Source organism: Mauremys reevesii, linkage group 7 (genome assembly GCF_016161935.1).
Source record: "Mauremys reevesii isolate NIE-2019 linkage group 7, ASM1616193v1, whole genome shotgun sequence".
Taxonomy (NCBI): Eukaryota; Metazoa; Chordata; order Testudines; family Geoemydidae; genus Mauremys; species Mauremys reevesii.
In genome coordinates, this window is record NC_052629.1 from 75,171,827 (window position 1) to 75,199,389 (window position 27,563).

Here is a 27,563-nt window from a genome sequence, read left to right on the forward strand (position 1 = left end):
CCCAGGACCTGGGCCCTGTCACTCCAGGGCTGAAGCCCAACTTCACAGGAAGGTGAGGAACTCACTGGCTCTTGACTTCTCCAGCATTTGTGTCTCCAGAGGGGGCGAGGCCCAATCACTGCTGGCAGCCCTGGGGGAGGGGCTGCTGCTTTTCCTTCCCCCCCCCCCATCATCACAAAGGAGGCTGTGGCTGCAAGAAACACCTGCCCCCCACCTGAGAAATGCTGAACTTGGGGATCATGAACTTTATTGTGTCTGTCGGCCAAGCTCATTGCCTGCACCTTGCTTCCCTCCACCCCTTGCCAGGCTCCCTGGGGACTCCTCTGCCATCCGCTCTATTTCAGGGTTCTGTTGGTCACGACATGATGCTCCGGGGACGTCTTGGCAGGACGAACCAAAGTTTCATGGTAAGGCACCCTGTCTGTATAGCAATTTTTCTTCATTGGGACCAATGAGCTTTGCATCATCATGCTGTATTCAATTGTTGTTTGACGAGTGCTTTAAACTAGGTTCACCGGGGGAAGGAGACCAAAGCCCCGAGGTAAGTGGGGAAGTGGGATATTGGGAGAAAGCACAAGTAGGTGAGTGCAAGAGGGGAGGGCTCCAGCCCCATACTGGGACACCAGGACGATCAGTGAGTTATCTTACATGCCTATACACAAATGCAAGAAGCCTGGGGAACAAGCAGGGAGAACTAGAAGTCCTGGCACAGTCAAGGAATTATGATGTAACTGGAATAACAGAGACTTGGTGGGATAACTCACATGATTGGAGTACTGTCATGGATGGATATAAACTGTTCAGGAAGGATAGGCAGGGCAGAAAAGGTGGGGGAGTTGCGTTGTATGTAAGAGAGCAGTATGACTGCTCAGAGCTCCAGTATGAAACTGCAGAAAAACCTGAGAGTCTCTGGATTAAATTTAGAAGTCTGAACAACAAGGGTGATGTCGTGGTGGGAGTCTGCTACAGACCACCAGACCAGGGGGATGAGGTGGACGAGGCTTTCTTCCAGCAACTAACAGAAGTTGCTAGATCACAGGCCCTGGTTCTCATGGGTGACTTTAATCACCCTGATATCTGATGGGTAAGCAATACAGCAGTGCACAGACAATCCAGGAAGTTTCTGGAAAGTGTAGGGGACAATTTCCTGGTGCAAGTGCTGGAGGAACCAACTAGAGGAAAAGCTCTTCTTGACCTGCTGCTCACAAACAGGGAAGAAATAGTAGAGGAAGCAATAGTGGATGGGAACCTGGGAGGTAGTGACCATGAGATGGTCGAGTTCAGGATCCTGATACAAGGAAGAAAGGAGAGCAGTAGAACAGAGACCCTGGACTTCAGAAAAGCAGACTTCGACTCCCTCAGGGAACTGATGGGCAAGGTCCCCTGGGAGAATAACATGACGGGGAAAGGAGTCGAGGAAAGCTGGCTGTATTTTAAAGAATCCTTATTGAGATTGCAGGAACAAACCATCCCGATGTGTAGGAAGAAAAGTAAATATGGCAGGCGACCAGCTTGGCTTAACAGTGAAATCCTTGCTCGTCTTAAACACAAAAAAACAGCTTACAAAAAGTGGAAGATTGGACAAATAACCAGGGAGGAGTATAAAAGTATTGCTCAGGCATGCAGGAGTGAAATTAGGAAGGCCAAATCACGCTTGGAGTTGCAGCTAGCCGGAGATGTTAGGAGTAACAAGAAGGGTTTCTTCAGGTATGTTAGCAACAAGAAGAAAGTAAAGGAAAGTGTGGGCCCCTTGCTGAATGAGGGAGGGAACCTAGTGACAGAGGATGTGGAGAAAGCTAGTGCACTCAATGCTTTTTTTGCCTCTGTCTTCACAGACAAGGTCAGCTCCCAGACAGCTGCACTCTGCAGCACGGTATGGGGAGGAGGTGACCAGCTCTCTGTGGAGAAAGAAGTAGTTCGGGACTATTTAGAAAAGCTGGACGAGCACAAGTCCATGGGGCCGGATGCGCTGCATCCGAGAGTGCTAAAGGAGTTGGCTGATGAGATTGCAGAGCCATTGGCCATTATCTTTGAAAAATCATGGCGATCGGGGGAGGTCCCGGATGACTGGAAAAAAGCTAATGTAGTGCCCATCTTTAAAAAAGGGAAGAAGGAAGATCCAGGGAACTACAGGCCAGTCAGTCTCACCTCAGTCCCTGGAAAAATCATGGAACAGGTCCTCAAGGAATCAATTCTGAACTACTTAAAGGAGGGGAAAGTGATCAGGAACAGTCAGCATGGATTCACCAAGGGCAAGTCATGCCTGACTAACCTAATTGCCTTCTATGATGAGATAACCGGTTCTGTGGATGAGGGGAAAGCAGTCGATGTGCTATTTCTGGACTTTAGCAAAGCTTTTGATACAGTCTCCCACAGTATTCTTGCCAGCAAGTTAAAGAAGTCTGGGCTGGATGAATGGACGGTAAGGTGGATAGAAAACTGGCTAGATGGTCGGGCTCAACGGGTAGTGATCAATGGTTCCATGTCTAGTTGGCAGCCGGTATCAAGTGGAGTGCCCCAAGGGTCGGTGCTGGGGCCGGTTTTGTTCAATATCTTCATTAACGATCTGGAGGATGGTGTGGACTGCACCCTTAGCAAGTTTGCAGATGACACTAAACTGGGAGGAGTGGTTGATACGCTGGAGGGTAGGGATAGGATACAGAGGGACCTAGACAAATTAGAGGATTGGGCCAAAAGAAATATGATGAGGTTCAGCAAGGCCAAGTGCAGAGTCCTGCACTTAGGCCGAAAGAATCCCATGCACTGCTACAGACTAGGGACCGAATGGCTGGGCAGCAGTTCTGCAGAAAAGGACCTAGGGGTTACGGTGGACAAAAAGCTGAATATGAGTCAACAGTGTGCCCTTGTTGCCAAGAAGGCTAATGGCATTTTGGGTTGTATAAGTAGGGGCATTTCCAGCAGATCGAGGGATGTGATCTTTCCCCTCTACTCAGCACTGGTGAGGCCTCATTTGGAGTACTGTGTCCAGTTTTGGGCCCCACACTACAAGAAGGATGTGGATAAATTGGACAGAGTCCAGCGAAGGGCAATAAAAATGATTAGAGGTCTGGAGCACATGACTTATGAGGAGAGGCTGAGGGAACTGGGATTGTTTAGCCTGCAGAAGAGAAGAATGAGGGGGGATTTGATAGCTGCTTTCAAGTACCTGAAAGGGGGTTCCAAAGAGGATGGATCTAGACTGTTCTCAGTGGTAGAAGATGACAGAACAAGGAGTAATGGTCTCAAGTTGCAGAGGTTTAGGTTGGATATTAGGAAAAACTTTTTCACTAGTAGGGTGGTGAAGTACTGGAATGGGTTACCTAGGGAGGTGGTGGAATCTCCTTCCTTAGAGGTTTTTAAGGTCAGGCTTGACAAAGCCCTGGCTGGGATGATTTAGTTGGGTTTGGTCCTGCTTTGAGCAGGGGATTGGACTAGATGACCTCCTGAGGTCCCTTCCAACCCTGAGATTCTATGATTCTATGAGTGCTTGTTTTCTTAAATTGTTTTTCTCATCCTTTATCTTGTTCTTTCATCAAGTCTCTCAGGGAGTTATCCCATGGTGTTTTGGTCACAGCTATCCTGTCCCCATTGTCTCATCTTTAGAGTCGTCAATCTGCCCTCCTCTGACATTTCAATAGGGGCGTGTTGCAGCCTCCTGGAGCCCTTGTGCCTGTCTTCAATTCCTCCCTAGAACATCTAGTTCGGTGTTGGCCTTCACACTTATCTCTTAATACACATATTCCTCATTCACGCACAAAACAGAATTGATTTACACAGAACATTTTGAACAGGAACATCACGTTGCAATGCAAAAGAAAAACAATCATTGCATTCTTTTACTTATTTTTAAATGCTAAACCTACAACAAAGTAGGTGGCTATCAACAGGAAAGGGAGGAGGAGGGAGTGAAGAAGCTGCCAGGGCTGGTGTGAGACTGAATACACTGGGTTTGCTGTGAATGGGGAGCTGGCTGCTAGAAAGGGGTGGTGCTGTGAATGGGGAACATGCACAAGGAGTAAGAAGGCTTTGGCGCAGATGTCACCCTCAGAAGACTTCCCCAGACTGGATTAGGGATGCTGGTGGCCTCAGCTGGCAGCCCCCAAAGAATCATAGAAGATTAGGATTGGAAGAGACCTCAGGAGGTCATCTAGTCCAACCCCCTATTCAAAGCAGGAGCAACACCAGCTAAATCATCCCAGCCAGGGCTTTGTCAGGCCAGGCCTCAGAAATCTCTACTGATGGAGATTCTATCACCTCCCTCGGTAACCCATTCCAGTGCCTCACCACCCTCCTAGTGAAATAGTGTTTCCTAATATCCAACCTAGACCTCCCCCACTGCAACTTGAGACCATTGCTCCTTGTTCTGTCATCTGCCACCACTGAGAACAGCCAAGCTCCATCCTCTTTGGAACTTCCCTTCAGGTAGCTGAAGGCTGCTATCAAATCCCCCTTCACTCTTCCCTTCTGCAGACTAAACAAGCCCAGTTCCCTCAGCCTCTCCTTGTAAGTCATGTGCCCCATCCCCCTGATCATTTTTGTTGCCGTCCGCTGGATTCTCTCCAATTTGTCCACATCCTTTCTGGAGTGGGGAGCCCAAAACTGGATGCAATACTCCAGATGTGGCCTTACCAGTGCCGAATAGAGGGAAATAATAGTTTCCCTTGATCTGCTGGCAATGCTTCTACTAATGCAGCCCAATATGCCATTGGCCTTCTTGGCAACAAGGGCACACTACTGACTCATATCCAGCTTCTCATCCACTGTAATCCCGAAGTCCTTTTCTGCAGAACTGCTGCTTAGCCAGTCGGTCCCCAGCCTGTAGCGGTGTATGGGATTCTTCTGTCCTAAGTGCAGGACTCTGCACTTGTCCTTGTTGAACTCTTTTGGCCCAATTCTCCAATTTGTCTAGGTCACTCTGGACCCTATCCCTACCCTCCAGTATATCTACCTCTCCCCCCAGCTTAGTGTCATCCACAAACTTGCTGAGGGTACAATCTATCCCATCATCCAGATTGTTAATAAAGATGTTGAATAAAACCGGCCCCTGGGGTACTCTGGTTGATACCGGCTGCCAACTAAACATTGAGCCATCGATCACTACCCATTGAGCCCAACAATCTAGCCAGCTTTCTATCTTCCTTATAGTCCATTCATCCAATCCATACTTCTTTAACTTGCTGGCTAGAATACTGTGGGAGACCATATCAGAAGCTTTGCTAAAGTCAAGATATATCACGTCAACTGCTTTCCCCATATCCACAGAGCCAGTTACCTCATCATAGAAGGCAATCAGGTTGGTCAAGCATGACTTGACTCTCCTCCAAGTGCTGTAAAATGCTTTCCTTGAGGACCTGTTCCATGATTTTTCCAGGGACGGAGGTGAAGCTGTAGTTCCCCGAATTTTCCTTCTTCCCTTCTTTAAAGATGGGCACCATATTTGCCTTTTTCCAATTGTCCGGGATCTCCCCTGGTCACCATGAGTTTTCAAAGATAGTGGCCAATGGCTCTGCAATCACATCAGCCAATTCCTTTAGCACCCTTGGATGCATTAGATCTGGACCCATGGACTTGTGCATGTCCAGCTTTTTTAAATAGTCCTTAACCTGTTCTTTCACCACTGAGGGCTGCTCACCTCCTCCCCATACTGTGTTGCTCAGGACAGCAGTATGGGAGCTGACCTTGTCTGTGAAGACTGAGGCAAAAAAAGCATTGAGTACTTCAGCTTTTTCCACCTCATCTGTGACTAGGTTGCCTCCCCCATTCATTAAGGGTCCCATACTTTCCCTGATCTTTTTCTTGTTGCTAACATACCTGTAGAAACCCTTCTTGTTACCTTTCACATCCCTTGCTAGCTGCAACTCCAGTTGTGTTTTGGCCTTCCTGATTACATGTGGAGGAAGGAATTGGGTGGAATGAATGGACAATGTGTCTCTATCTGAAGCCTAGCAAGGGAGGTATAGGAGGCGTAAGAGAATGTGACTCAATTTCCACTTCTGAGTCATGGAAGCAGCAATTGGCTTTTCATTTCCAGATTTATCTAATATTCAGAATGGGAATCTAGCACCTGCCTTCCAGATTTGAACCCCCTCTGAGTTCAGGAGTGCTCAAGTTCAATTTGGGCTACTGTCTGTTGTTACTTCATTTCTCCCAAATCAAATACTGGTCCACTGTCATTTGCTGTAGAAAAAGTAGGATAAAATTGAGCAACAAATGCTGGCATCTTCCCAATGCTAACTAGGACTGGAATTGCTATGTTCAATAACCATTACCATTTTTTTTTGGTTTTATTTTTTTTTTAAAAGAAAATGATAGTAATATTGCATTGGCAAGTTCCCCACAGAAACTAAGAGTGGAACAAAAGAACAGCAAAGTCACCTCAACTTTTCCTCATTATGTGGGACAGTCTTACAATATGGATCCAGATATCCTCTAACCAGGTGCTGTCACCTCCCTGGGCAAAGAGCCCCTCCTGTCCCTGAGCTGACACCTTGCATCTGGTTCTCCTGTCCCACTTCTGCTAGAGGGGGGAACACAGAGCATAATACACCCACCCCACCATGTCCTGCAGCCACCAGGGTGATGCTGCAGAGCTTCTGGGCCTGATCTAGTTCCTGGAAACCTGCAGAGAGAGGGAGACCGAGCCCAGGCTGCTGTTAGACCCTGGGTGGGGGCAGCAGGGACACGGCACCATCTAAAGCAGTTCTTCCCAAACGGGTTCGTGAACCCCTGGGGTTTCGCAAAATGTGACAGGGAGTTCTCAGGAAAAAATTCCCTGATGGTGGACAAAGCTGTCCCTAGGCACCCCGGGCAGCACGGGGCCAGCAGCCCTGAGCCCCTGGACTTCCAAAAGCTAAGCAGATCAGTGCAAGCATATCTATCACACTGAGGAGATTTAAACTTCAAGGCTCCTTATAAGAAATGGAAAGGCAAGTGGATATTTTTTGCTGTTTTTTAAATTAAATAGGCTGCTAGTATTGTTTTTTAAATTATTATGAAGAACAAGTTTAAGATTTGTTGTAACGTGCGTTGTTTGCCTGGATTGCTCAAGACCTGAATGCTTGTGTAGGAGGAACTCTGAGTTGGCTTCTTAAATACCTTCATACTGTTTCACATCTGATACTCCTTGATGAAACATAGGAGCCTTGTCTTATAACAGGCTTATTCAAAGTGTTACAAGCTACAAAAGTGAGATCTTGGAAGAGTGTTGCCATTTTCATAATGTAATAAAAATACTGTAATGATAAATAATTAATAATAAATAGTGTGTAATAAGCATGTCATAAAAACAAATTTTATATTTCCAAGATCACTGCTTGTATAATTTATACTCAGGTAAAGGAGAAAAATCCCTGGAAATATTCATTTTTAGGAGGGGGCTTGCAAAACTTGACATTTTAGTGAAAGGGGTTCACAGGTTGTTAAAGTTTAGGAACCACTGATCTAGTGGAGTTTAATGAGCGGAGTGTCATCTTGGGCAGAGGAGCAAATGGTGCCATCACCGCCCTTGGAGAAGCCAGATGTTCCCACGGGGTGGGTCCCAACCCAGGTCCTGCTGGATAGGGGTCCCCATCTTAAAAGCTCCAACCCCACCTGTGTTTACTGCCCATCCTTGGCAGCCTCAGCAGAGCGGCACAGTATGGCCTTCCCCTCTCTGCCCAGAGTGGGTCCCTCAGGCTGGTGAGGGGCATTGGCAGAGGGTGAGGCATGAGATGTTTGATCTGCAATCAGTCCCATCCCTGGAGGTTCATCCATCCGTGGTACTGGTCCAGTCAAGCACCCCCCTCCTGCCTCCCGCAACCTCTCCCTAGGCTGCTGTCCCAGGTTTTTTGAGCCTGCAGCTTCTGAACAGAGTACACGCTCGGAGCACATAGCCTCTATTCAGCATCCCATCCCGAGAGCTCAGACCATCCAGCGCCTAGAACAGTGGTCCCCAAACTTTTGAGGGTCACGCCCTCCCCATCCACATGTTTGTGCCCCCCCCAGAGCCAGGGCCAGGAGCAGGGCCAATGCTCCTGGGGATGGGGGGAACAGACACAGACAGGTGTAAGGGGACTGAGGCTGGGGATGGGTCTGGGTCTGGAGCCACAGCCAGGGGCTGAGGCTCGAGACAATTGCAGGGCTGGGAGCTGGGTCCGCGGCTGGGGTTGGGGCTGGAGTAGTGCTGGGGGTGGGGTGGGGTAGGGTAGGCCAGGGCTGGGTGGTGCTCCCTTCCCCCCGGGGGCTTGCCTGGCCCGCTGCACCCCACGAACGTTCCTCTGTGCCCCCTTGGGGGTCATGCCCCACAGTTTGGGGACCTCTGCCCTAGAACCTGTGCTGACCCCTCAGGCTGCCCCAGAGCTTAAACACACCCTCTCCCAGGATCCCACTGAAGGTGTGAGCCCGCTGGATGCCAGCTGACCTCTCTCAGGGAACCTGTGAGCAGGGGAAGCCCATAACACACACGCACTCGGCACAGGACTCGAACGCAGCACTGCTCCTTACTTACCAGCACACTGTTCTCTACCAAATTTCCAAACCTGGCTTGTATATGCCCACTTGGTTCCTTCTGCTCTCCAGAGGGCACTCATGGTCGTCTGGGCTCCTCTAGCCTTCTTCTGCTGCAGGGCGTGGCTTGGGTTCTGAAACATGGATCCATCTCTCCTACAGCTCACCTCCTAGGGCTGGCCCGTCCCCTTCCCCTCTGCTGTCCAAACTCCCTGCATGTGCCTCTCCAACCTCCCCCAGGAGTCCATTTATAACCCCCAGCTTAGTCACCCCAATCTGACTGGTTGGGGAATTTCCACTCCCCAAAACCCAAGCAAATCAACATGGCCAGTCTGGTTTCCCAATGGTTCACTCTCCTTAGCATAACTATTGCGTGGTCAGATCACAGTCGTTATAATTAAGCACTTCCCATTGCCCTTGGTCTGGTGTGGATCCTGGCCACAATGCTGAATACAAGGGCCACTGTTACAAAAATATTTAAATAAATGGTATTTTATTATTGTTTTCTACATTTTCAAATGTATTGATTTTAATTACAACACAGAATACAAAGTGTACAGTGCTCACTTTATATTTATTTTTATTACAAATATTTGCAATGTAAAATACAAAAGAAATAGTATTTTTCAATTCACCTCATACAAATACTGTAGTGCAATCTCTTTATCATGAAAGTTGAACTTACAAATGTAGAATTATGTACAAAAAATAACTGCATTCAAAAATAAAACAATGTAAAACTTTAGAACCTACAAGCCCAATCAGTCCTACTTCTTGTTCAGCCAATCACTCAGATAAACAAGTTTGTTTACATTTGCAGGAGATAATGCTGCCTGCTTCTTGTTTACAATGTCACCTGAAAGTCAGAACAGTGCATGGCACTCTTATAGCTGGCGTTGCAAGATATTTATGTGCCTGATGCACTGAAGATTCATATGTCCCTTCATTCTTCAACCACCATTCCAGAGGACGTGTCCATGCTGATGATGGGTTCTACTCGATAACGATCCAAAGCAGTGCAAACCGACGCATGTTCATTTTCATTATCTGAGTGAGATGTCACCAACAGAAGGCTGATTTTCTTTTTTGGTGGTCCAGGTTCTGAAGTTTCCGCATCTGAGTGTTTCTCTTTTAAGACATCTGAAAGCATGCTCCACACCTCATCCCTCTCAGATTTTGGACAGCACTTCAGATTCTCAAACCTTAGGTCGAGTGCTGCAGCTATCTTTAGAAATCTCACATTGGTACCTTCTTTGCATTTTGTCAAATCTGCAGTGAAAGTGTTCTTAAAATGAACAACAGGTGCTGGGTCATCATCTGAGATTGCTATAATATGAAATATATGGCAGAATGTGGGTAAAACAGAGCAGGGGACATACAATTCTCCCCCAAGGAGTTCAGTCAGAAATGTAATTAACACATTTTTTTTAACACGCATCATCATCATGGAAGCATGTCCTCCAGAATGGTGGCTGAAGCATGTGTTCTTCTTCGAGAGATGTCCCTGTGGGTGCTCCACTCTAGGTGTCGGTGCGCCCCTGCGCTTTTGATCGGAGATTTCTGCAGCAGTACTCCTACCGGCCACGCATGCTCAGAGCCTGCCCGCCCGCTCTGAGTATAGCTCTAGTGAGCATGCGCGGCCGGATCCCTCAGTTCCTTCTCTACCGTCCCCGGCTTGAGACGGAGCTCAGCAGACTCCTAAAGAATTTCTTTCCTCATCTTAAAATACTTAGAGTTAGATAGTTTTCTTGTTAGTTAGTTGTTAGTTAGTGTTACTGACTTTTTCTCTACTGTTTAAAAAAAAAATTCTCTCAGCGCTTCAGACATGCCTGGCTCAACAGGCTTTAAGCGCTGCTCCTCCTGTAAGGACGCTATCCCTCTTTCCGATGGTCACTCACAGTGTATAAAATGTCTGGGGGAAACTCATATTCCCCAGAAATGCTCCCACTGTACTAAACTAAGCTCCAGAGCAAGAAAGGACAGGGAGCTAAAACTTAAACTCATTTTACTTCAGAAATCCTTAGAGTCCGCCTCTGACCCTGGCGCGGACTCTGCCTCCGCTCACCAGCACAGCTCTCCCGCTGCTAAAAAGCAGAAGAAATCAACAAAACGAGGGCACTCTCTGTCAGGACCAAAGGAAGCCCTCAGATACAAACCTTCCCCGGTGAGATCCACAGTCTCCTTACCAGTGCTCCCCCGCCTGAGCACTTTCAACCAGCTGGGCTCCTCAGGAATCGCTTTAAACCCGCCTGTGCTTTCGGTGGCGGCTCGAAGCTCCGGTGCTGAGGCGACAGGCTTTCAGTTGCCTGCCTCGATTATGGCACCTATCGGCACCGCAACGAACATGGTGCCGACATTCCAGGACCCCCCTGAGGCACCGCAGCCTGCTGTTACTAGCGCAGCATTGGCTCCAACACTGGCACCGAAATTGACAGCGCTACTTGGCACTGAGCCAACACTTAGAACTCCGGTGCAAACCTGAGTTCCTGTGCAGCAATTCTATCAGCCTTCACCCTCTGCTACCTCAGTGCTGCCGTTTACTCAGTCAAGTGACCTATTAGTGTCACCTACAATGCAATCACCCTTCCTTAAAGATTGCTTCTCCCTTACCAATGATTCAGGATCTGAACAGCATTCCTCCAGTGAAGAGGAGTCTGAATTACAGGGTGATGCCTCAATACAATCAGAATTCCACCCTCGGATTTCTGTCAACCGTGGAAGGAACAGGAAATTTGTCTCAGGAAATTTGTCTCAGACTCTCCTCGAGATCCTGCCTCCTGGTGCATTAACCCCTGGATGGCTCCAACTATGCCTTTTCCACCACCGTGGCAGTATTGGGCCCCATGGGCACCTTTCCCTTGGTAGCACACCCGCTATTCCACTTCCACGAGACGCCAACGTCCAGATGATATCACTCCATTGGTGGCACCTTCTCATTCTCAGGATCAATTAAATCCTGCTCCGGACCCAGTACCAACCGAAATAACAACTGAAGTAATGCCTGAAGAAGCTTTACTCCCCCCCCCCAACTTCTTCAGATGATTTTACGAAATTCCAGGATCTCTTTAAAAGGGTTGCCAGCGACCTCAGAATTAATCTGGAGGAAGTACCGGACCAACAACATGAGCTAACGGACATCCTGCAACCCTCTTCTTCATCCAGACTGGCATTACCAATCAATCCAGCCCTTCTGCAACCTGCTAAGTCCATCTGGCAGGCTCCAGCCACAAGCCAGCCTACCTGTAAACAAGCGGACCGTAAATACTTCATCCCCTCTAAGGGCTCTGAATTTCTTTTCTCCCATCCTGCTCCAAACTCACTGGTAGTGGACGCAGCCAATCAAAGGAACAAACAACAGTATTCCCGCCATACCCCAGCCAACAAGGAAGGCAAACGTTTAGACCTGCTGGGTCGCAAAGTGTATGCTTCTTCAACCTTACAATTTCGAATTGCCAATTATACTGCAGTTTTGGCAAAGTACGACCACAGAAACTATAATAAGTTCATGGACTTTGTTGAACACATTCCGGACCAGAAGAAACAACAGTTTTCAGCTTTAGTTTCTGAGGGCCAAATCATATCATGCACGGCTCTTCAAGCAGCTCTGGATGCAGCCAATATCGCAGCAAGGTCCACCGCTACGGCGGTGGTCATGCACCGAGGTTCATGGCTCTCCTCGTCCCTCTTTCCTCGCGAGGTTCAGAGCACCATAGAGGATCTCCCTTTTGATGGTGACAAACTCTTTGCTTCCACCACAAATGAGGTGCTTCACTCAATGAAGGAATCAAGGGCCACTCTTCGATCCTTAGGCATCCAAACCCCTACAACCAGAAGGCAACAGTACAGATATCAACCTTACCACCATCCACGCTACCCCCCATATACTCAGCAGTTCCCAAGATCTCAGGATCAACATCAGCAACACCAACGCCAGAGATTCAGATACCAGAGGCATCGCCCCAATTCTTCCGGGATGCCCCACCTTCCTCCAACTAATAAGCAGATTTGAATCTTTGGTCGAGGGTCTCGTAAACATCGCCCCAACTTCAGCGTATGCACCGCTTACAACTATCTTTGGACACCGCCTACAGCCATTTTTACACCAATGGCAGAATATTACCACCGACAAGTGGGTTTTAGAGCTCATCACAACTGGGTATTCTATCCCTTTCCTCTCCTTCCCTCCCACCCCACCCACCCTCCCCGTCCCTCTTCAGGGACCCCTCTCACGAGCTACACCTCCAGCAAGAAGTACAACATCTCCTTCACCTGGGGGCTATCGAACTCGTGCCAGACTGCCACAAGGGAAAAGGGTTCTACTCCCATTATTTCTTAACAGAAAAGAAAACTGGAGGATGGCGACCGATCCTCGACCTCAGGCGGCTCAACAAGTTTATCAAAAAGCAAAAGTTCAAGATGGTTACTCTCACCACCATAATTCCAGCCCTGGAGAAGGGCGATTGGTTTTCAGCCCTCGACCTACAAGACGCCTATTTTCACGTCACTATCCACCCGGCCCACAGACGTTTCCTTCGTTTTACCCTCGGCTCAATGCGTTACCAATACAGAGTTCTACTCTTCGGCCTTTCCACTGCCCCCTGAGTTTTCTCCAAGCTCCTGGTGGTAGTCATTGCCTACCTCAGGAAGAAAGGGGTCATAATATTCCCTTAACTCGACGATTGCCTCCTAAAGGCCTCCACGTTCAACGACGCCCTCCGCTTCACACAACTCACCATCAATTGCTTCCAATCCCTGGGCCTGCAAATAAACAGAAGCAAATCCACATTAAATCCTACCCAACACCTGGAGTTTATAGGAGCGAGTCACGACTCCACAACCGGGCTGGCATTTCTCCCACCCGACCATAAAACTGCTGGCTATGAGACTTCGCAACAGTCCCCGGGTCAATGCCCGAGACTGCCTCCAACTACTAGGCCACATGGCCTCGTGCACCTTTGTGGTCCAGAATGCACGTCTCTACATGAGGTGCTTCCAAGCTTGGCTGGCCACGGTTTACAAACCGAACGTGCATTCACTAAACAAACATCTGGCAATACCCTACCAAGTCAAGGACTCTCTCCTTTGGTGGACGATCCCCTACAACCTCTGCTCTGGAGTTCCCTTCCTCCAGACTTCCCCAACTCTGATAATGGCGACCGATGCATCTCTCACCGGCTGGGGGGCCCACATCTCTCACCAAACAGTCCACGGGTTATGGTCTCCTTCCGAGACCTCCCTGCACATAAATGTTCTAGAACTTCGAGCTATATGGAATGCCTGCCGCCACTTCCTACCACTGATCAAGAATCAGCATGTCTGCATAATGACAGACAACATTGCCTGCATGTTCTACGTAAACAGACAAGGAGGGGCTCGCTCCCATTCTCTTTGCTCAGAGGCCATAAAACTCTGGAATTGGTGCCTTGCAAACCGCATCCGCATATCAGCTGCTTATCTCCAGGGGTGATGAACACCACTGCCGAGGAGTTAAGCAGACGTTCCCTTCGAACCACGAATGGGAGATAGACGAGGGAATCATTTACAACATATTTCGCATTTGGGGTCTCCCAACCAAAGATCTCTTTGCAAGGGGGATGGGGGGGAAATAGCTCAGTGGTTTGAGCATTGGCCTGCTAAACCCAGGGTTGTGAGTTCAATCCTTGAGGGGGCCACTTAGGGACCTGGGGCAAAAATTGGTCCTGCTAGTGAAGGCAGGGGGCTGGACTCCATGACCTTTCAAGGTCCCTTCCAGTTCTAGGAGATTGGTATACCTCCAATTATTACCTTATTACCTAAACACAAAATGCCTCAATTTTTGCTCCAGGGCAGGGCTGGGCAAACACTCCCTCGGAGACGCATTCCTGATCCCGTGGAACCGGGACTTGCTCTATGCATTTTGCCCAATACCTTTGCTCAACAGGGTCCTCATAAAGATACGGACGGACCACACCATGGTGATTCTGATCGCACCTTCATGGCCGAGACAACCGTGGTTCCCTTTCCTAACCAGAATGTCAACTCGACCACTGATCTCACTGCCTCTCATCCTGAACCTTTTATCACAACAGCACGGCCGGCTTCTTCACCCGAACCTGCCCATGCTTCATCTCAAAGCCTGGGACCTCCATGGTTCTCGCAACGAGAACTAGACTGTTCCGACCAAGTTCAGAGGGTGCTTCTACACAGCAGAACACAATCCACCCATACCACCTATCTCCGAAAGTGGAAACGATTCACAGAATGGTGTTCAACTAGACAACTGTCTCCTACCTCGGCACCCCTTCCCTGCATACTCGACTACCTATTGAGCATTAAGCAATCCGGCCTTTCCTTCAGCTCCATCAGAGTCCATCACAACCTTTCATGGTACAGTTGACAATACCTCAGTCTTTGCTCATCCCATAACCAAGCGTTTCCTCAAGGGACTCCAAGCCTTATATCCAGACATTAAGGCACCTGTCCCTCCATGGGATCTTCACTTAGTATTGTCCTGTTTAACTCATCAACCCTTTGAGCCATTAGCCACCTGCTCCCTCTTGCATCTCTCGATGAAAACAGCCTTTTTGGTGGCGATTACCTCCGCCAGACGAGCAGGAGAGATAGCAGCCCTTATGGCAGATCCGCCATATACACTCTTCTTCAGGGACAAAGTGACTCTACACTTGCACCTGAAATTCCTTCCTAAAGTTCACACTTCATTTCACATCATTCTATTTGGACAGAACCAAACCCTTCAGAAACTCTCCTAGGCTCTTTGTCTCCATCACGGAGTGCTCCAAAGGCATGCCTATCACTCCCCAGAGACTGTCGAACTGGATCTCCGATTGCAAATGACTCTGCTTTCGGATAAAGAACGTTACACCACCAGCATTCATCAGAACTCATTCCACTAGATCTGTATCCACCTCTGTAGCCTTCTTACGTAAAGTGCCATTGACTGATATTTGTAAAGCAGCCACTTGGTCCTCCAAGCACACATTTGTCAAACACTATGCTCTTATTCAGGGTCCTCTCTCTGACACTCGATTAGGCAGGGCAGTATTAACCATGGCATTCCTGCCAGATCCGAAGTCCCTACCTCCTTGAGATACACTGCTTCGAAGTCACCTAGAGTGGAGCACCCACAGGGACATCTCTCTCGAAGAAGAGGAGGTTACTCACCTTGTGCAGTAACTGACGTTCTTCGAGACGAGTGTCCCTATGGGTGCTCCACTACCCACCCTCCTCCCCTCTACTTCGGAGTTGGGGTAGCCTCCGGTGTAGAGAAAGAACTGAGGGATCCGGCCGCGCATGCTCACTAGAGCTATACTCAGAGCGGGTGGGCAGGCTCTGAGCATGTGTGGCCGGTAGGAGTACTGCTGCAGAAATCTCCGATCAAAAGTGCAGGGGCGCACCAACACCTAGAGTGGAGCACCCACAGGGACACTCATCTCGAAGAACGTCAGTTACTGCACAAGGTGAGTAACCTCCTCTTACCCAAGGGGAGTAAGGTAACGCTTCAGAGAGAAAATACTAGAAAAATGGTAGGGGGAAAATAGAAAAGGAAAGCCCCTTTTCTCCCTTCCGTGTCTGTCACCGGTGGATTTAGCTTACAATAAGGGTGTCCCTCCCTCCCTGTGTGATATAATAAAAATAAAGACAGACACGGTAATATGGTGCAAACAAAGGTAAGTATATTAAGGGCAAAAGTACAGAAAACTGGGAAAAATGGTGGGGGGTGGGGGACACATAAACGTAACCATACAGTGAGTCAGTGACTGGCTTTAGGAGCTTGAAGCTCAGACCCACAAAACCTCCCTTGGCATTCAGAAAAAACAGTAAAAGAAACCCCAGTACAGAAACCTTTCCTATGATTTAGGTGCAGTGGACACAGCATGCAGGTGCGAAGCCGAGGACCTTCTACTCTCTGGCTGATTTAGAGCCTTCGAGGGGGACTACTGGGGAGTCCCAACGACTGTTGGACTTCGTTGCAGGCGGGGAGACCCTCTGGGAAGATGAACACCAGGAAAGCAGAACCCTCCACAGGTAAAATGGATTCAGTTTGACGGGGATAATGATGACAGGCCTCTCCTTCCTCAACTTCACTGCGGGATAGACGGTACTCTTCTCTCTAGCTCTATAGTGTTAGGAAGAACCAACCGTGCATGCGCTGCCACTGGAATGGACAGCCCCATGCAGGCACTGAGCAGGCTCTTATATAGCCTTTTTGGTGGGAAAAACTGATTCTGTCCAGTTTGAGCCAGAGGACTCCAGTGTCTAAGTTGTAAACAAGTTTGCTTACAAGGATGGAGTCCAAAGGTTGTAGTTCATATACTCCATATTAAATTCTATTAAAGCTAGTGATTCACTTAACATTACCTTAGAAATACATTATTAAAACAAATAATTGAACATATTAAACACCAACATTTCTTACTTCTTTATACCTAACACATGAAGGGGCATACGAATGTTTAGCATAACGGTCACGTAAATACATTGTAATGCTGGCTACAAAAGTGCCATGTGAACTCCTTTTCTCATTTTCAGGTGACATTGTAAATAGGAAGTGGGCAGCATTATCTCCGGTTTGTCTTAGCGATTGGCTGAACAAGAAGTAAGACAGAGTGGACTTGTAGGCTCTAAAGTTTTACATTGTTTTGTTTCCGAATGCAGTTATATAACAAAAAAACACCCTACATTTGTAAGTTGCACTTACACGATAAAGAGATTGCACTACAGTACTTGTATGAGGGGAATTGAAAAATACTATTTCTTTTATTTGCCATTTTTACAGTGCAAATATTTGTATTAAAAATAATACAAAGTGAGCACTGTCAATTTTGTATACTGTGTTGTAATTGAAATCAATATATTTGAAAATGTAAAAAAAAAATCCAACAATATTTAATAAATTTCAATTGGTATTCTATTTTTAACAGTGCGATTAAAACTGCGATTAATCACGATTAATTTTTGAGTTAATCACGGGAGTTAACTGTGATTAAATCAACAGCCCTAGTGAATACACAGCTGTAGGGGCTTTCCATTTCCGAACAACAACTTCATAGTATTAGCTAGTATTCATAAATTGAACAGACAGACCTTCCAAATTGCCACAGAGACACGTGCTCTTCACAGGTAAAGGCCAACACCGCATGGCTCATCCTCAGACACTCTGCACCAGCACAACTCTCTGGTGCAGGCAGCTCCCTGCATGGCCTGCACACAGCAGCTCTCTGCCACAGGAAGCTGTGATGACCCAGGTCTTCTCAGCTCTGCAGGGAGCTTTGTCCTGGTGCAGGAGGGCTGGATTCTCCTCTTCAACCTGCCCCTGGCTTTCAGCTGTTATGCCTCTTTTCACTACCGGGTTTACAATGGCGCTGGGCCCACACTCAGAAGGGGCCCCAGTGCCCAGAACGTGGCCCCACCGCCTTGCTCCACTTGCACTCTGCCCGAGGCCCCCATCCCCACACAGCCTGTTCCCCCAAGACCCTGCCCACTGCTTGTTCCACCCCCTCCCTCCTACCCACTGCTCGCTCCTCTCTGTCCCCTCCCCCCATGCGAGTGGTAGGCAGGGCCTGGAGGGGGGGAAGAGGCCAAATGGGGGCAGGGCCTCAGGGTGGAGTCCAGAGGAGGCGGGGCCATGGTCCAGGTGCTGGAACCCACAAAAGGTTCATCTGGCCCTGCCTCTGCTGAGTTCAGGAACAATGTCTCCCTAGGGGGCTGGGAGGCTGGCACAGTGGTCCCTGAGTTACTGGCAGGGGCGGCTCTAGAGCCCAGCGGGGCAAGCACCCGCCTGGGGCGGCCGTTTCCCAGGGGGGCGGCAGGCTGGGCCGGCGGACCTGCCGCAGTCATGCCTGCGGGAGGTCCACCGGAGCCCCGGGACGACCGGACCTGCCGCAGGCATGACTGCGGACGGTTCGCTGGTCCCGCGGATCGGCTGGACCTCCCGCAGGCATGACTGCGGCAGCTCAACCGGAGCCGCCGGACCAGCGAACCGTCCGCAGCTGCGGGAGGTCCAGCTGAGCCGCGCGACCAGCGGACCCTCCGCAGTCATGCCCGCGGGAGGTCCGCTGCTCCCGCGGCTTGGGGGTGCCTCCCGGGCATGATTGCTTGGAGCGGCCAAATTTGTAGAGCCGCCCCTGGTTACTGGCCCTCCCGAGAACCTCACAGTCTGTGATTCTGGATGCAGGCACCTCTGGATTCCTTGGCCTAATCAGTAATGCTTGTGCCTCTTTCAGGAGGGGTCTCTGCTCCAGACTGTACTGAAGAAAAAGTATGTCTAAAAGCAGTCTTTGAAGGAGGCCTGAGCCCTTGCTGCAGAATGTGGAGCCATCACTGCACGGTTTCAATCGCTACAACAGCTGGGTGGGAAAGTTTTCCTGGGAAAATGTTGGAGATTTTGAAAAAATTTCCTGTTCCATGTTGCAATGAAACCAGTCAGGGAGTTGAAATTGGGTCTGCTACTTCCGAGGCGAAGGCCTTGATCACTGGGTTATTGGCTACTCTGAGGTGAGGCTCTCTCTCACCAAAATTCCCATCCAGTTGTGGTTTCTAACGGTACAGGGACTGCTCTGAGTTTCTGCATCTGAGTCTAGGTCTTAATGTAGCATGGTTCAGTAGCAGGGACGAATGGAGTAGGAATAATCATAGCAGAAATATGCCAGAATAATGTAGTGGCCATCCAAAGGAAGAGTAACCGGCTGAGGACAGTTAGAACAGCACTGAGCAGAGAACAGGTATTTAATGTTAGATGTGGCTACATGCAGCAGGTTGGTCATACAATTGAAGAGAAGGGGGAATTCCAGAGAGCACTGGACCATGTGATAAGTGCAGTACCACAGGCTGAGTACTTGGTTATCAGAGACGATCTCCACAGACATGTGGCAGAACACAGTGAGGGCTCTGACGATGGTCACAGAGGACAAGGCTTTGGAACGAGAAGTGAAGCTGGTGAGAATTAGTCAGAGCCCATGGCCTGAGTCTTGCCAATGCAGACTTTGTAAAGAGGGAGAAGCTCTTAATTACACACCAGGATGGTGCCAACACATCCCAGCTCAACAGCTTCCTGACAAGAGGAAGAGCTCTAAAAAGCATGAGACTGTAAGGTGATGCCAGGAGAGCAGATTGTGGAGCGACGTAGACAGCTTGTAATGGATGTCCAGGTGAAAAGTCTAGGGGAGGGCAATAAACATGCTGTGGAACAAAGGACAAAGTGGTGGAGGTTCATGGATAGTGAAGTTAATCAAAGATATAAGGATGTGGGTCTGTGGAGGTTGGACAATGACCACAACGATACCAAGGAGGTTTGGGAGGGAAATATCCAAAAAGATTACGGGAAGCGCACAAGCTGCCTCTGTCCAAAGGAAAGGAGGGAAATTTCATGGTAAGGAGACGCGGTGTCCAACAATGGGCAGGAGGAAAGGAAGCAGAGGAAAGATGACAGATATGGCAAAAAGTAAGACTGGTGGAAAGTGATGAGGAAACAAGCTGGGAAAGAAAAAGGTGAAAGGGCGGGGGTGGAAGCTAGAGGTCAAGCAATTAAAGTTTTTTTTGCAGGATTACTAACAAAGGAAGGGGGGAAAGGAATACATAGATTAGCCAAGATTAGCCAAAGAAGCACAGAGCATTTTGGAGATGAAAAGGGAAGACTGCTTGTGGAAGATGGTGAAATCACTAGGAGGTGGCAGCAGTTTTATGAGAAAATGCTCAGTGAAAAGACTGCAAAGAATCTGGTGAGGGAAGTAGGCTCACAAAACTTGTCACCACAATGGAGACTCAGATCACGCTAAAGATGGTGTGTAAGCATCTGGACTCACCCCTGCAGCGCCTCCTGCTGGTGACTTCTGGGAATTAGCTTGTTCCAGCTCCAGAGCACCCTCTGCAGGCTGGTGATCTGCCTTACCTGTGTCCTGTGTCCCTCCCAGGACCCCAGTGCCCCATTTACCTGGGGTGCTGCCCCCTGGCAGTAACACTTTCAGCATCAGGGTCTCCCCCTCCCAGGGGAACCCCCACCACTATCCCCACTTCACCTCATTTTTTGGCTACTGCCAGTCCCCATCTAGCCCCCCGCTCACTGGGGCGGACTGCAGTGTAAGCCACTTATCATAGGCAAAGAGGGCTCAGACCTGCTGTCTCTGCCTACCCGTGGGCTGCCCCCTGCAACCCAATATCTGATGGGCCTTACAAGGCCTTCAGCCTGGGGCTTTCCTAGGCCGGAGCTCCCCGGCTCCCTAGGCCTTTCCCCAGCCCTGCTCCACTCTAGGTTCCACTCTTGGCACCTTGCAGCCAGGCCCGTCTCCCTCTACAGGCAGAGGGAGACGGCCTGGGCCTCTGGCTCACAGCCTTTTATAGGGGCCAACTGGGCCTGATTGGGGCATGGCCCCTGCTGAGCCTACTTTCCTTCGATCAGCCCAGGCTTCTTGCCCCAGCCACAGCCCTATCCTGGGCTGTTTCAAGCCCCGCAGGGCAGGAGTGGGTAATCACTCGGCTACATGGTGAAACATGGCAGCACAACAGTAGGGAGCAGAAATGGGGCTTCAGTGAATCATTCACCGTGCGGGTAGGTCTGCACCAAGGGTCATTCTTAAACCCATTCTTATCTGTGATTGTAATGGACCCCCTGATGCAGGAGATATGGGGAGGGGCTCCAAGAAGATGCTTTTCACTAGGGACTTGGTCTTGTGCCATGAAGATAAATAAAAACTAGACTGGGACTAGTACCGCATTGATCCCCAAACAAAGGAGCCCCACACACCCCAAACTGGACCCGTCCCACTCGCTCCACAGACGACGGCGCACCCCCACCTCCCTCAAACTGGGCACCTCACGCCACCTCCCCAGTGTGGGGAGAAGGGTTACGTTTGCTTTGGGCCGGTGCAGGAGGTGCGAGGTGTAGGGGTTGCCTCGCAGTCTGGGGCGCAGTGGATGGGCTACTAAGGAGCTGGCTGGAACCTGCTGAAAGTGACTCCATATCAGCATCCCAGAACATTCACATGCAGCAACCAGCCACTGGGAGGAAGGAAGTTTCCCTCCCTGCCACCTCTCAGCAGGGAAGCTGCACATAGACTCTAGCAAGAGTAGGCATCTGGAGAGACTCACTGCTCCCACCTGGGATTGTCAGAGAAGGACAGAACCTAAGATGGAGGCACTCCCGCTTGGCTGCAGCCTGCTCTGGCTTGGCCAGCTGGAGGATGCTTTTAAGTGTCATTTCTCCGGGCTAAGCTCAGGACTCCCCACGCTAGGTTCCAGCTGCCCATTGAAACCGACTGTGTTACAGATGCTGCCTGGCTTGACGGTTCCTATGAATACTTGCTGCAGTGCGTTAGTCCCTGCAGAGCGTGGCACTCTCCGGGCAGAGCTCCCGCCTCCCAGCATGAAGCAGGGGGGCTGGAGGCTCAGTCTCAGAGACACTGAGACCATGAGGCCTGCCCTTAAGGAACAGTGGGGCCATGTGAGGGTCTCTTCCAAGGGACTGCTTGACAGCTGGGGCACGACCCAGAAACCCGGGATCCGGGACAGTAACACCCAGCCGATACAGTCCACCATTTTGAGAAATGTTTTAGGCATCAATGGGCAAAGTGATTTTGGTGAAAACTAGAAAACCAGAAAAGCCTTAAAATGTTGCTCCCTGTTCTCCCTGCTGAGCTCCGCCTCACAGCTGTGGGGCAGAGGCTCAGCCAGTGGAGGTGGGGGAACAGTGGGAGAAGAGAACAAAGGAAGTTTCATTCCTCCCTCGCTCCCAGTCTGCTGTCTCCCCAAAGCCTGTGCTGTGGGGGAGTGAGAGATAGAAGGGCGGGGTAAGAAAGCTACTGTGGAGAGGGGAGAAAAAGGAGAGCCTCAAGAGCCATTGGTAAGCAGGGCAATGACATGGATGGGGGCACGGAGGCCTGGTATGGGGGAAATGTGGGAGTTGCAGGGGATCTCTGAAATAGAGCAGATGGCAGAGGAGTCCCCAGGGAGCCTGGCAAGGGGTGGAGAGATGCTGTCAAGAGTTTGTTCCCCACTCTGAACTTTAGCGTCCAAAAGGTGGGGACCTACATGTACCCTTCTAAGCTTAAATCCTAGCTTAGATCTGATAGCGCTGCCACCAACCAAAAATATAGTGTTTTGGTACACTTTCCATTCCCCCCAAACCTTTCCCTGGGGAACACAGATCCAAACTCCTTGGATCTTAACACAAGGAGAAATTAACCATCCCCCCTCCTTTCCCCCCCCACCAATCCCTGGTGAGTCCAGACCCAATTTCCTGGATCTTAAAACAAAGAAAAATCAATCAGGTTCTTAAAAAGAAAGCTTTTAATTAAAGAAAAAGAAAAGGTAAAAATTATCTCTGTAAAATCAGGATGGAAATGCTTACAGGGTATTCAGCTTATATAGACTAGAGGGACTCCCTCCCCCCTAGCATAAGTACAAGTTACAGCAAACAGAGGTCACATATCCTTCCAGCAAAATACACATTTGCAATAAAGAAAACAAACAAAAGACTAATCCGCCTTCTAGCTAGTACTTACTATCTTGCACATGAGAAACTGTTTCAGAAAGATTGGAGAAACCTGGTTGCACGTCTGGCCCCTCTTAGATCCAACCAAACAAAGAACACAAAACAAAGCCTTCCCTCCAACAAGATTTGAAAGTATCGTGTCCCTTCATTGGTCCTCTGGTCAGGTGTCAACCAGGTTTACTGAGCTTCTTAAGCCTTTACAGGTAAAAGAGACATTAACCCTTAACTATCTGTTTATGACAGATGCAAGGCGCACCTGGTGCAGGCAATGAGCTTGACTGACAGATGCAATAAAGTTCGCGATCCCCTAGTTCAGCGTTTCTCAAGTGAGGGCAGTGATGGTCGGGGATGCAAAGCAGCGGCCCCCTCCCCCAAGGCTGCCAGCAGGGGTTGGGCCCCGCCCCTCTGGAGACACAAACACTGGAGAAGTTGAGAGCCAGTGAGTCCCCCACCTTTTTGGGGGCGGTGGAGTTGGGCTTCAGCCCTCAGGTAACAGGGCCCAGGCCTTTGGCTGTGGGGCTTCAGGCTCCATCCCTTGGCCCCATCCCCCGGGCATGGGGCTTTTGGCTCCGTCCACTGGCCATGCGGTGGCGAGCTCTGGTTCCATCCTCTGGCCATGGGCTCTGGCCCTGGGCTCACCCCCCCCCCACATCGCCTCTGGCCCCAGACTTCGGCCGAGTGGTGGCAGGGTCCATTCCCCAGCTGCAGGGCTTTGGGCTCAGGCCCTGGACTCAAGCCACAGGGCTTTGGGCTCAGGGCCTCGGCCATGCAGTGGCAGGTGCCGTCCCCAACCTCCGGCCCTCCTATTGCTCCTGGCCCCCACTGTCTCCCTCCCCACTTCCCCATCGTAGGCCTAATGTACCCAGGCTTGCTGGGGCTGATTAAGTCTGCTGCTGTGAAAAGTGATACTTGTATGCTAATATCACTTTTCACAGCAGACATACTAGCCATCAAGTCTAAAAAAAAAGGCAACCAAAAAAGCAACAATAAAAAAGACAAGAACGTGCAAAGCACCTTATTTGTTTTTCTGTTTTCAAGTCCTCATAAGAATAGAGACAACCATGCATTATTTGTATCAAAAGTTCATAGAATCATAGAATATCAGGGTTGGAAGGGACCTCAGGAGGTCATCTAGTCCAACCCCCTGCTCAAAGCAGGACCAAACCCAACTAAATCATCCCAGCCAGGGCTTTATCAAGCCTGACCTTAAAAGGAGGGAGATTCCACCACCTCCCTAGGTAACCCATTCCAGTGGTTCACTACCCTCCTAGTTAAAAAGTTTTTCGTAATATCCAACCTAACCCCACCCCCACTGCAACTTGAGACCACTACTTCTTGTTAATTAAGTATTTTTGGAAAAACTGTCAGAGTGGCCACCAGCAAGAGTTGATGGCTGCACTCTGAGGCCACCAAAAAAATTTGTTGTGAGAATCCCTGCCCTAGTTTATCTCCACAATGTGCAGAACCAGCCCCACCCCTGCCCCTGGGTAGTGCTGACACTTCTGGCTCCTACATCATGCCCAGTGAGCTATCAGGCACAGGCACTCAGCACTCCCAGAAGCACAGCTCCCCCAGCACCATGCTGGCTCCTGGTAAAGGCAGCCCCTGCTGAGTCACTCCCACAAAGAGAGAACCACTGCAGCATAGTGCTGAGACCTCCCTGGGCTCAGCCCCCACAGAGAAATCTGGTAACCCCAGCGCCGCCGCCCATGCAGGGGACCGATGCCTCCAGCAGCCCCCACTTCCAGTGTGCATTCGCCAGCTCCTCTGAGGAGTCCAGGGCCGGGGAAGTTCAGCTCCAGGGCACAGCGCTCTTCGTGCTTCCGGCTGTGCTCTCTGTACGTGGAGCTGCTGTCAAGGGCAGTGCATGTGTCAAGGAATGTTCATGGCACGCGATGCAGAACAAGGCTGGGGCACACCCAGAATTTTCCTGGGGACGGGGTCCAGGATGCATGTGCTATGTTCCCAATCTCCTCCTCAGTGGGCTCCTGCTTTATGCATGCCTTGTGTCCTGAGGGTCCCCCCTTTTCCCATTGTCACGTGATACATGTATGCTCTCACCAAGCCACTGTCTCTCCTCCCAGATCAGGCCCGGCTGCAGCAGGGCTGGAGGATGCAGCATGAGGTGATGGTGGCCCAGGGTTCTGGGAAGTGGGGAGCTGGGTCTCAGGGCTCTCAGGGGCCGAAGCCCCAGAAGGAGCCGCTGCTCCCATTTCTGATGTGCTGGTCTATGGCGGCTTCAATTGCTGGTTCTTCCTCATCTCCAAGGACCAGCCCCAGGTGACAGAGACTGGCCAGTACCTCTCCCTCCTCCCCCAGAAACTCTTCCCCCTCCCCTCTGTCATGGGTGCACCGGCTCGGTGCACCAGAACCTCTCTGAATGAGGTTCAGGCAAGACCATCTTGCAGTGTGACACCCCTCAGTGCTCCATGCTGTGAGCTCCCCGCAGGGAGTCCCCCTGGATGGGGCACCTGGGGAAGCCTCCCCCAAAGGGGCCGTGCACCCCCCCCACACACTGTTAGCAGTGACCCCAGCCAGCAGGTAACACACACAGGTTATTAGTGGTCGGGAACACAGCACAGAGCAGAGCTTGACATCTCCCGCCTTGTCTCTCCCAGAGAGACCGGAACCACCCGGGATGTCTCCCCTCTTCTCTCCCACCAGATAGACCAGCTTGGACAGGCCGTCTCACCCCTCCCTCCCACCAGAGAGATGGGACTGACTGGTACCTTCCCACCAGAAAGATCAGAACCGGCTGGGACATCTCCCCCATTCCCTCCCACCAGAGAGACCAGAACTGGCCAGGACGTCTCCCCCACTTCCCTCCCACCAAAGAGACCAGAACAAGCTGGGACGTCTCCATCCTTCCCTCTTGAGACGAAGTGAGGGATTTTCTTGTTTTTTTCAATGGTTTGCATGCTGAGGGGGTGGGACTCCGTTTCCCTGGATGTTACTGGTTTAACGAGATGATGGGAGAGGGAGTTTTTTGTTACAGAGGACCAGCGATGGAACTTGGACCCCAGCCAATGTCTGGGAGAATGGATACCCCAGTGACTGGTGACCTGGTGCGCAGGAGGCCCAGCTCGGGAGTCACAGCCAGTTCTGGCCAGTGGGAGGACAATGGGCTGCGGAGAGAGGACCCCGGTGACCTGACCAGCCGCTTCCAGCCAGAGGGGAACAATGGACGGCTGAGAGAGAGTAGGCCCAGGCGACCCTGTTTATCTGGACAGAAGACAAAGGACAGAGGCAGGGCTTGGGGGCAGGTGATATCGGATGCCCAGGTGGAAAGTGCAGGGTCTCGGGACTAGAGAGAGCAGGCAGAGCTGGATGCAGGGGAGACTTAGATGTACTGTGCTGAGGGAGGCCAGGCTTGGGGGCCCAGAGAGTTTCCTATGCTGTGTTCAGAAGCTCAATAAACCCTCCTGGTTTACGCTGGCTGAGAGTCACTTCGGTCTAGAGAACAGGATTGCATTATTCCCTCTGGGAGTGGAGGCCCCAGGGGCCCAGAGCGAGTGGACTCTTTGAGGGGGCCCACAGTGAGACACAGGTGTGCTAAGGCTCAGAGAGGTGTGGTTCCAGGAGGCTGAGGGGCTTAGCCCCCAGGAGAGAGTAGACCCCTGTGAAGGGGTGTCACACTGAAGGGGGGGTGTAGCGGGGTGGTTGCCCCGCTCCTCCCCTGAAGGGCTTAAAACAGCCGTGGTGGGGGCTGTGGTGGGGGAAAAGCTAGGCTAATTGGGGGAAGCAGCCACAGGTGGGGGCCACACCCCAATCAGGCCACAGCTGGCCCTATAAGAGGCCTGAGGGCCAGAGACTGAGAAGGAGACACTCTCTCTAGCTTCATTGAGAGTGTCGGAGAAAAACTCAGTTCTCGCTTTTTCTTTGGGTGCAGCGAAATCAAATACTTTATTATTTCTCCAGTAATTACAATGGAGGGAGAGAGTGCCCTAGGACACAGGGCCGCCCCAGTCCCGGACAGGTCTCTCAACTGGTAAACAATTACAGCAAGCATTTATACCTTTGTTACAAACAATAACTAGCAATAATACAGATGATAATGAGCAACAACTGCATTTTGTTTATACATAAGCCATCCTGCTATCTTATTTTTCTCACTCCTAGAAGACATCAGTCTGCATATTTGGTTTATCAGTTACAAGGTCGTAATAACTTTTTACACAGTTCTTTTCCTCTCGCCTCACACTATCCTTGCTTCTACAAGTCTCACGTCATTAGGGTTACAGCTGGCCTAACTCTTGCTAACTGACTGACATGCATTAAAATCCCCTTCAAATCCTTGTTAATTCTTTCCCTGCTTCCACACTCCCCCCTTTTGTACTTCTAGTACAACAGATATTTTCAAATCTCTATTTGCATTAAACCATGGATTTCAGATCCTATATCAGATGTTTCAACCTTAGGGGTTTTCATTGGATGTAATGACAATGCATGATTAGTATGGACATAAAAGGTATTACTTTTAGTACATCCTTTACAACAACAACATAATTCTAAGCTAACTAATATCAATACAAGCAATAACATTTCCATAGCAATAATATAATGGGGTTGTTATACAGTTTTGGTCACAAAGCAC

General features: G+C 50.0%; 1 protein-coding gene across 8 annotated transcripts in view; it reads left to right on the plus strand.

The window, feature by feature from the left end:
• LOC120369108 overlaps positions 1–26,552 on the plus strand; it is a 35,988-nt gene extending 9,436 nt beyond the window's left edge. For 4 of the 8 annotated variants that reach the window (XM_039482037.1, XM_039482038.1, XM_039482039.1 and 1 more), the window contains exons 3-5: positions 16,343–16,509; positions 25,588–25,851; positions 25,965–26,552. In XM_039482037.1, the coding sequence (XP_039337971.1) occupies positions 16,343–16,509; positions 25,588–25,851; positions 25,965–26,277 (744 nt within the window). In that variant the 3' untranslated portion in view covers positions 26,278–26,552. Of the gene's footprint in view, positions 1–344; positions 408–16,342; positions 16,510–18,707; positions 19,639–25,587; positions 25,852–25,964 lie in introns of those variants that run through there. The other 4 variants (XM_039482036.1, XM_039482035.1, XR_005582931.1 and 1 more) reach the window with 3 other exon arrangements.
• The last annotated feature ends 1,011 nt before the right edge of the window (positions 26,553–27,563 follow it).